Raw genomic sequence first — 10489 nt, 5'->3', positions numbered from 1 at the left:
TTTATGAAGAAGAATCGGGCTTGAAAATGGAGATGTATGAAACCCTCGGAAAAGTGGGAGAGGGAAGTTATGGAACAGTCATGAAGTGTAAACATAAGGATACTGGGCAGATAGTGGCCATTAAGATATTTTACGAGAAACCGGAGAAATCTGTCAACAAAATTGCAACAAGAGAAATAAAGTTTTTAAAGGTTTGCTTTTTTTACCTTCATTGGTGTAAGTCAAAAGAGGAATTGTTAATGGAACAGAATTTTTTTTTCCTTTAAAGATTTTATTTATTCATGAAAGACACACAGAGAGAGGCAGAGACAGAGGCACAGGGAGAAGCAGGCTCCATGCAGGGAGCCCGACGTGGGACTCGATCCCGGGTCTCCAGGATCGCGCCCTGGGCCAAAGGCAGGTGCCAAACCGCTGAGCCACCCAGGGATCTCTGAAACAGAAAATTGTATGAGGAATCTTTTAGGTAACATGTATCAAGACACAGAATAGGGGGAAAAAAAGTGTACTATCCTTATTGTCTATATTTTGGAATTTTATAGTGATGCAAGATGTTTATGCTTATATATAATGTAACAAAAGCTTTGCCAAATATTATGAAATATTTATTCAGAAATATCCAGGTATAGTTATTAATAAAAATACCTGCTTCATGTAAGGCATTTTGCCAGATGCTGAGATTATAGTGTGGCAAAAGAAAGATGGGAGGGCACATGACAACAATATTGAATAAAAAGTGACTCATAATAAATGCCAAGTGATTAACAAAGTCCAGTTGGGTAGAGAAATTTTCTTGGAGGAAGTGGGACATGCATTTGGCCTTAAAGGATGTGCACAATTTAGGTAGGAGGGAAAAACTATTGTATTCTAGGTTAGAGGAACAATATAAACTTAGAGATGCTCAAGCAGGACGGAGGACAGAGAGCAGAGACATTGGGCTGTAGAGTTTTTGTACAGGAGTAGAAAGAGGTGAGATTAGAGAAGTAAACTAGAGTTAGGGTTTATTTTTTTGTAAAAGATTTTATTTATTTATTCATAAGAGACACACAGAAAGAGGCAGTGACCTAGGCAGAGGGAGAGGCAGGCTCCCTGTGGGGAGCCCAATGAGGGACTCGATCCCAGGACCCCAAGATCACAACCTGAGCCAAAAGCCGACACTCAACCACTGAGCCATCCAGGTGCCCCTAGATTTAGGGCTTAAAGTCTTGTCTTAAAGGGACAAAATTTGATTTTGTAAGACATGGAAGGTTTTAAATTCAGAATAAAGCAACTATGCATATTAATCTAGAACTACCTTTTGGAAAAGATTGGAACACTGGAAAAAAAAAAAAAAAGATTGGAACACAGAGTAAAAATAGACAGGTCTCTTGTAAGTTTAATTCAAGAATCCTGGTAGGTAATCCCTGGGTGACTGGGAATCCCTGGGTGACTCAGTGGTTTAGCACCTGCCTTTGGCCCAGGGCATGATCCTGGAGTCCTGGGATTGAGTCCCACATCGGGCTCCCTGCATGGAGCCTGCTTCTCCCTCTGCCTTGTCTCTGCCTCTGTCTCTCCTCTGTGTCTTTCATGAATAAATAAATAAAATCTTAAAAGAAAAAAAAAAAAAGAATCCTGGTAAATATCATGAGAGCCCTTGTTGGATTGCAGCAATTTGAATTTAAGGTTAGAAAAGCAAAGTTAAAATAGAATATATTGCAAAAGAAGACGTGAAAGAATGTAGAAGGAGACAGAAAGAGGGAGACAAAAGAATTAGTGAAGTTCAATGACTGTTCTCACTGATGGAAATATGAAAGACCCAAACAAGGAATGGTCAGGGAATTACTTCAGTTTTAGAAATGCTGAATTTCAGATGACAAGAATACATTTAAGTAAAGCTAACTAGTATACTTTTAGAGATGGGGAGAAAAATAGAATATTGTGTAGGTATGACATGTCAACTTGGGAAAGAACTCAGGAGTGTGAAGAAAGAAGCATTAACATTCCCTGGGGTACAAAATTAGTGATTAAGTAAATACTTAAATCTACATATTTTATTTATTAGAATTTATCTGCATGCTTTAAGGTTTATGATTTTGACAACATAGGCTAGATGTTTTACATGGTGAAGAAAACAAATACTCTTTCATTTTTATGTGATACAAAAGTAATATTCACCTCTTTATAATTGAAGAATTAAAATACAATGTTATATTAATTTCAGGTATACAAAGTAATGATTTGACATTTCTATACATTACTGAGTGCTCATCATGATGAGTGTAGTGGTCATCTGTCACCATACAATGTTATTGACCATATTCCCTGTGCTGTACTTTTCATCTCTGTGACTTTTTAGTTTTATCACTGGAAGTTTGTACCTCTTAATCCCTTTTATCTATTTCACCTACCCACTGCCATCCCTCCTCCCCTCTGGCAACCTCCCGTTTGTTTTCTGTATTTAAGAGTCTGTTTGATTTTTGTGTGTTCGTTTATGTTTTTTGGATTCCACATGTAAGTGAAATCATCTGATATTTGTCTTTCTTTGACTTATTTCACAGTGTACTACTTTCTAAGTCAATCCATGTTGTCTCAAATGTTAAGATCTCATTCTTTTGGGGGCACCTGACTGGCTCAGTCAGTAGAGCATGCAACTCCTGACCTCAGGGTTGTTTGAGCCCCACATTCGGTTTAAAATACACTGGGCAAAAAAATAACTCATCCTTTTTTTTATGGTTGAGTAATATTCCATTGTGTATACACGTGTGTGTGTGTGTGTGTGTGTGTGTATGAATATATACACATACCAAATTTTCTTTGCTCATTGTCTGTGGATGGATACTTAGGTTGCTTCTGTATATTGGCTATGCAGATAACACTGCAGTAAATGTAAGAGTGCATGTATCTTTTTGAATTAGTGTTTTCACTTTCTTTGGGCAAATACCCAATAATGGAATGACTAGATCATATGGTATTTCTCCTTCTAATTTTTTTTTTTTTAAGATTTCTATTTATCCATTCATGAGAGACACAGAGAGAGGCAGAGAGGGAGACATAGGCTCCCTCTGGGGAGCCTTATGTGGGACTCTATCCCGGGACCCTGGGATCACGCCCTGAGCCAAAGGCAGACACTCAGCCACTGAGCTATCCAGGCATCCCTCCTTCTAATTTTTTCAGCAACCCTCATACTGTTTTCCATAGTGTCTGCTCTAATTTATAGTCCCCTCCCCTGACAGGGTACCCTTTCCTCCACATCTTTGCCAACACTTGTTATTTTTCTGTCTTTTATTTTTTTTAAGATTGTTTTTATTTATTCATGAGAGAGACAGAGACAGAGGGAGAACCAGGCTCTTTGCAGGGAACCTGATGTGGGACTCGATCTCAGAACTCTGTGATCACACCCAGAGCCAAAAGCTGATGCTCAACTGCTGAGCCACCCAAGCGTCCCTTTTCTTGTCTTTTTAGTACTAGCCATTCTGATTGGTGTGAGGTGATATCTCATTGTGGTTTTGATTTGCATTTCCCTGATGATTAGTGATGTTGAGCATCTTTTATGTATCTGTTTGCCATCTGTATATCTTCTTTGGAAAAATGTCTATCCAGGTTCTTGACCCATTTTTTTAAATAGTGTTTATCATTTTTTTTTTAATTTTTATTTATTTATGATAGTCACAGAGAGACAGAGAGAGAGAGGCAGAGACATAGGCAGAGGGAGAAGCAGGCTCCATGCACCGGGAGCCTGATGTGGGATTCGATCCCGGGTCTCCAGGATCGCGCCCTGGGCCAAAGGCAGGCGCCAAACCGCTGCGCCACCCAGGGATCCCAGTGTTTATCATTTTTAGTGCTGAATTGTGTAAATTTTTCATATATGTTGGATATTAACCCCTTAGCTGATACATCATTTTAAAGTATCTTTTCCCATTCAGTAGGTTGCCTTTTTGTTTTGTTGATGGTTTCCTTTGCTTTGCAAAAGCTTTTTACTTTGGTGTAGTCCCAATAATTTATGTTTTGCTTTTGTTTCCCTTGCCTGAGGACATAGATCCATAAACATGTTACTAAGGGGGACCTCTAATAGATTCCTAATGTTTTTTTTTTTAGTCTAAAAAGGTTGCCATAATGACTTCATTTGTATTAAATTTTCATCTGCTAGAGTTCTATTAAATAGATTACAGTTAGAGTAGTGAAAATATCTGTGGAAAAGTTGTCTGGTAATGAAGGAAAACAAAAGTAAACAACGTTTGGAGCAATGGAGGATTTCTAGGACCTTCATGGTTAATCTGAGGAAGTACCTGATGCCTTACTTTGGGGGATCTTCTGTAATCCTTACTAACTCACGTTAACTCTTCTTTGCTTTAACCTTTAAAATAAAGACTGGAAAAAATTTTAAAAAAAGACTGGACAGGGAGCCAGTAATTTTCCTTAGTTGAAAGATTAGTAGTGTAGTGTCCAAAAGCAGTCAGTTGTTTTTTGCTGCAGCTAGCATGGTGTCACTGCAGCATGCTGGCATCTTGCCAACCAGAGAAATTGGGAGCAAAAATAGGAAAGGAATCTGGCATGTTTTTCTTTTAGTCATATTTTAAGAACTTTGATCTATGTGTTAGTACAGATAAATAGAAAAATGGATGTTTTGCTGTTAGAATACAAATATTTTTTCATAAAAAGTATAATTTTGTAATGAATCTAACATTAAAAATATATCTCAATATTTAGTCAAATGAATAAACATTTTTGGTAATTTGAAAATGTTAAATATTTGAGATTGGTAAAAATTAAATTAGTGTGTTAAAAAATAAAGTGGGCAGAATAGAATACTGAATTTCATTTGTTTTCTAAGCTGATAAATCCTATTTTGACCTTTTGAAGCTTTTTTTTTTTTTAAGATTCTATTTATTTATTCATGAGAGACACACAGAGAGAGGCAGAGACATAGGTAGAGGGAGAAGCAGGCTCCCTGTGAGGAGCCCGATGTAGGACTTGATCCCAGGACCCCAGGATCACGCCCTGAGCTGAAGATAGATGCTCAACTACTGAGCCACTTAGGCATCTCAAGAACATCTTAAATTTCAAATGTTAAATTTAAGTATAAACTGAGTTAAAGGATAGAAAGATATGTCTTTGAGGCACCTGAGTTATGCAGTTAGGGGTCTGACTCTTGGTCTTCTTGGCTCAGGTTGATCTCAGAGTTGTGAGATTGAGCTCCACGTGGAGCTCCATGCTCAGTGCCGAGCCTGCTTGGGATTCGCTCTTTCCCTCTCCTTCTGTCCCTCCTGCTTTTTTTTTTTTTAAGATATTATTTATTTATTCATTATTCATTTATTCATCTCTGAGAGAGACACAGAGAGAGACAGAGGCAGAGACAGGCAGAGGGAGAAACAGGCTCCATGCAGGGAGCCCGACGTGGGACTCAATCCCAGGTCTCCAGGATCATACCCTGGGTTGCAGGCAGGCGCTAAACCGCTGCGCCACCAGGGCTGCCCCTGTCCCTCCTGCTCGTGCATTTTCTCTTTCTCTCTTTCAAATAAAGAAATAAAAAAAAAAGATGTCTTTACAGCATACCAAGTTGCATTATACTATGTTAACTCCACAAATTATTTTAATAAACAATCAAATGGCAACTTGAAGTAAGGCAACACATCTCCCCTTGTTCTATACATAGTAATTATGAAATATTTTACCATTTTTAAAGTTTATTATTTTTTTTAGTAATCTCTACCCAACATGAGACTCAAACTTACGACTGCAAGGTTAAGGGTTGTAAGCTCTTCTGACTGAGCCAGCCAGGCACCCCTAGTTTAGCATTTTAAAAGATAGGAATGTAAACAAATAAGTCGAAAGTTTTCAATTGAAATGCATGGAGTAAAATAGGCTGAGGGTATTTCTGCTTTTAAAAATTGTATAGGTATTATATGTACAAATTACTGTTCACAAAATAACTTATCATAAATCTGTTTCTTTTACCAATAGCAATTTCGTCATGAAAACCTGGTCAATCTGATTGAAGTTTTTAGACAGAAAAAGAAAATTCATTTGGTGTTTGAATTTATTGACCACACAATATTAGATGAGTTGCAACATTATTGTCATGGACTAGAGAGTAAACGACTTAGAAAATACCTCTTCCAGATCCTTCGAGCAATTGAATATCTTCACAATAATAACGTGAGTGCTTCAGAGTAAGCCAAAGTATAGAATGTGTATGAATCATAAGTGCCCTTTAATGAAGGTTTTATTTTTTATTTTTATTAAGATCTTATTTATTTGAGAGAGTGGGAGCATGAGTTGGGGCGTGGGGGAGGAGGCAGAGGGAGAAGAAGACTCCCAGCTGTGCAGGGGGAGCCTGACTTGGGGCTCAGTCCTGGTACTTGGGGATCATGACCTGAGCCAACCGAGCCACCCAGGTGCCCCTAATGAAGGTTTTAAAAGTATTTTCCTGTGTAGTCATTATTGACACCCTGAAACTGGGGTCACTATGCTATAGTTGCAGAATTGCAAAACATGTTAAGTACATAGTGATAAAGCTGTAACTCTAACAATAGGGCAGACCAAGTATGGGATGCTAAAGGAGGTATGGTAATTTGGTAAGGAGGAATCAGCAGTCAATTGGGGCACCTTTTATTGCGGGGAAAGTACAGCAAAATGTTTGTGGGTGAGAATGAGGGGAAGTTTGGAGGTGGGAACTGGAAATTAGGACAGGGAAACAGCAAATGAATGTGGATGTCTTTACGAAAAGAGCAGAAATTAAGTAGCTAAGAAGTATAGAGTCTTGTTTAAGATGAAAAAATCAAGACAGTAAAGATCAACTGTTCTGATTTTTAGTGTTGCCTTTGACATTGCCTAGTAAGCGAAATAAGGCTCAGCAGGCTTTTATGGAGGAATTTCATTCCCAACTTCAGCTCTATTTTCTGGAAAGTTAGATATATATTCAGGAAATAACAGGAAGAGCCTCAAAAAATTTATTAGTAAATAACAGGTATAACGTCCACATGTCCTAAGCTTTTTAAGATACCTTGGTTTTAAATTTTCTATTTTGCTAATAGTGCATCTCATTTTGTGGTTTTGAAAAATGAGGTGAAAGTGACTGAAATTCAGATTGTCATTTCCTTGCCGGCTGGATCCATTGGGAGGCAGTATAATATAACAGTTAAGAGCATAGTCTGTGGAATTAGACTATCCTATGTTTTCACCCACCAGCTTTTCTCTGGATAATCACACAACTGTGTAGTTCGTGGCTCACTGCAATAGTGCACAATGATAGGTAGCAGACCCATTACCTCTGGTCCCAGGAAAGTTACCTAACCTCTCTGAGCCTCATTGTCCTCATCTATAAAATCATGTAGTACTTCACAGAATTTCTGTAAAGATCAAATTAGGTGGTAGGTATAAAGTTTTTAGTGCCATGTCAAGCATATTTTAAGTGCTTAATAAGTAGTGCTGGTAGGGAGCCAGGAATAGTTGTGTTATTCGTATCCCTATAGTGCCTTAAGTATTTGAAAGTATTTCTTGAATCAAGGGAGACACCAGTACTGCCTCTACTCAGAGTAGAGGATTTCAAAGAGGAAGTAAAACTAAAGTAAGTAGAAATTGGAATTGTAGCTAGGATTTCTCTTTCTTTCTTTTTCTTTTTCTTTTTCTTTTTCTTTTTTTTTTTAAGATTTTATATTTATTCATGAGAGTCTCAGAGAGAGGCAGAGACACAGGCAGAGGGAGAAGCAGGCTCCATGCAGGGAGTCCAATGTGGGACTTGATCCTGAGTCTTCAGGATCATGCCCTGGGCTGAAGCCGGCACTAAACCACTGAGCCACCTGAGCTGCCCTGTAGCTAGAATTTCACTGGAATAGTAAAGGAAATAAATTCAGTTGGGGTCCCACCATGAGAATAGCGGCAGGCCTGAGCAGGGGACTTCAGAGAGTGGTGGTAAGTAAGCTTTACAGATACTGAGTCAAGGGTGATAAGATTGCACAGATTCCCTGAGGAGAAGTTTCCAGAGTCTTGAAATAAATGCTGAAGAGTTTAGACTTTTTCCTGATGATACTGGAAAACCACGGGATGGTTTTGAACTTGGCTGTTAACAGGATTACAACAAAACCTAAGTTTATTTTGGCAAGCGTAGAGCATAAATATGAGCAGAAGCAGATCAGGTGAGAGGCTATTGTGACAGTCCAGCTATAAAGTGGTGAGGGTTTGAAATAGGAAGAGGAAGGATGGCAAAGGGAGAGGATGGAAAGACTTCAAAAGAGAATAGGATATGGGGACTAAGGATGTTATCTAGGAAAGGGATGTGAGCAAAGTGAGAAATCAAAGATAATTACAAGATGTTTGATTTGAGTGTAGGAGAATTATGGTGCCATTGGCAGTAACTGGTTTTACGAGGGAGATTGCTTTTAGAAATACTGATGTATTTTAAGAGAGAATTTCTAAGTCAAAATAGTGGTTGACTTATTATTTAACATGGCCTTCCTAGGAATTTGCCAGAACTGGATATACAGTTTGGGGAATATTCCTCTTAGAGACTCCGGTTGAAGAGGTGAGGGTGCATCATTCTCCAAGGGACAAAAAAGGAAAGTAAAAGGTAGTTCTAAGCACCAAATATGGAAGAATATCCATGGGATTGTGGAGGCAGCAGCAAAAAAGGCCTAGACAGTAGAACCTCATCAATTCTTTTATTCTCTTGGTCTCACCTAGGGCCTAAGGTAAAACTATCCCTGTTCCTTCACCTGACAGAATATTGTCAAGTTAGTTACTCCTGAGAATTAAGGCAGCCATGAGTGAAGTGGCTTGTTCAAATATTATTAGGCCTATCGTCTGGATATCTGGGTTCTAGCCTTGATGATTTAAGGTTACCTTCACGCTGATAAAAATCAAGAATGGAAAACTTTATTTTCCTAATATCTTCAAATTTCAGATGAATGTTTTTATGTAACTGAAATGTCGGAGATAGTGTCTACCATGGATACTCCTGTTACTTTTCATAAGAATTTTTGAATTCAGATATGGCCCGGTACCTGAAAAAGCTTTTTATCTCCAGAAGTATTTGTCTACCTTCTTTTATTTAATAATGAAAATATATCTCCTATATATGTTTCGAGGCAGCTCAAATAAAAATTTACTATTCAGTTGCAGTAACTAGTTAATTACAGGAATTTAGTTTATCTTTTTCATTCTGGTTGTTTTGTTTTTAAGATTTTATTTGTTTTTTCATGAGAGAGAGAGAGGCAGACATAGGCTGAGGGAGAAGCAGGCTCCCTGTGGGGAGTCCGATGTGGGACTCGTTCCCAGGACTCTAGGATCACGACCTGAGCCAAAAGGCAGATGGTCAACACTGAGCTACCCAGGTGCCCTCATTCTGGTCATTTTTTAAAATTTAAAATTTTGGTGTGCCTGAATGGCTCAGTCGGTTACATCTCCTTTTGTCTCAGGTCATGATCCCAGGGTCCTGGGATCACGTCCTGCATTGGGCTCCCTGCTCATCAGGGAGTCTGCTTCTCCCTCTCCTGCTCCTGTTCCCCCTGCTTAGTCTCTCTCCCTCCCTCTAGCTCTCTCTCTCTCTCTCTCTCAAATAAATCAAATCTTTTTTAAAAAAATAAAATTTAAAATTTTGAGCTGGTTAATAGCATAAGCCTCTTACACCTGAAACGAATGTAACATTGTGTATCAACTACAATAAAAAATTTTTTTAAAGATTTTATTTATTCACGAGAGAGAGAGAGAGAGACAGGCAGAGACATAGGCAGAGGGAGGAGAAGCAGGCACCCTGTGGGGAGCCCGAAGTGGGACTCGATCCCGGGACTCTGAGATCACGTCCTTTTTTTTTTTTTTTTTAAGGACTTTATCCCGGGCTGCCCTGGGATCACCTCCTGAGCTGAAGGCAGACGCTCAACCATTGAGCCACCCAGGCATCCCTCAATAAAAAATTTTAAAAGATATTTTATAAATTATCGAAACCATGTAGCATAAGATTACATGCTGTTTCTGCTGACATGCACTGCTGGTCTCCCACTTTCAAACATGCAAGTGAGAGTTGACTGTGTTTGGCTTTAGCAAGTGAGATGTCATGTAATTTTAGTTCATTATTTTAGCGCTAATGGGTTTGACAGATTAAAACTGTGTAAATAGGGCAGCCCGGCTGGCTCAGTGGTTTAGCGCCTCCTTCAGCCCAGGGCCTGATCCTGGAGACCCGGGATCGAGTCCCGCGTCGGGCTCCCTGCATGGAGCCTGCTTCTCCCTCAGCCTGTGTCTTTGTTTCTCTCTCTCTCTCTCTCTCTCTCTGTCTCTCATGAGTAAATAAATAAAATCTTAAAAAAAAAAAAAAAAAACAAGGGATCCCTGGGTGGCGCAGCGGTTTGGTGCCTGCCTTTGGCCCAGGGCGCGATCCTGGAGACCTGGGATCGAATCCCACGTCGGGCTCCTGGTGCATGGAGCCTGCTTCTCCCTCTGCCTGTGTCTCTGCCTCTCTCTCTCTCTCTCTCTCTCTGTGTGTGACTATCATAAATAAATTAAAAAAAAAACAAAACAAAAC

The 10489-nt window shown here is 39.2% G+C and overlaps 1 protein-coding gene across 22 annotated transcripts in view; it reads left to right on the top strand.

The window, feature by feature from the left end:
• CDKL3 (cyclin dependent kinase like 3) overlaps positions 1-10489 on the top strand; it is a 108958-nt gene that overhangs the window by 2565 nt on the left and 95904 nt on the right. For 17 of the 22 annotated variants that reach the window (XR_005366682.1, XR_005366683.1, XM_038552174.1 and 14 more), the window contains exons 2-4: positions 10-191; positions 5938-6132; positions 8435-8497. Coding sequence is in view for 20 of the 22 variants with exons in the window: in XM_038552174.1 (XP_038408102.1) it covers positions 27-191; positions 5938-6132; positions 8435-8497 (423 nt within the window). In the remaining 2 variants the exon portion in view is untranslated. The remainder of the gene's footprint in view (positions 1-9; positions 192-5937; positions 6133-8434; positions 8498-10489) is intronic. The other 5 variants (XM_038552165.1, XM_038552166.1, XM_038552176.1 and 2 more) reach the window with 3 other exon arrangements.

The sequence above is a fragment of the Canis lupus genome, chromosome 11 (genome assembly GCF_011100685.1).
Source record: "Canis lupus familiaris isolate Mischka breed German Shepherd chromosome 11, alternate assembly UU_Cfam_GSD_1.0, whole genome shotgun sequence".
In the NCBI taxonomy this organism is placed as follows: Eukaryota; Metazoa; Chordata; class Mammalia; order Carnivora; family Canidae; genus Canis; species Canis lupus.
This window is presented reverse-complemented; position numbering and strand designations above follow the sequence as displayed.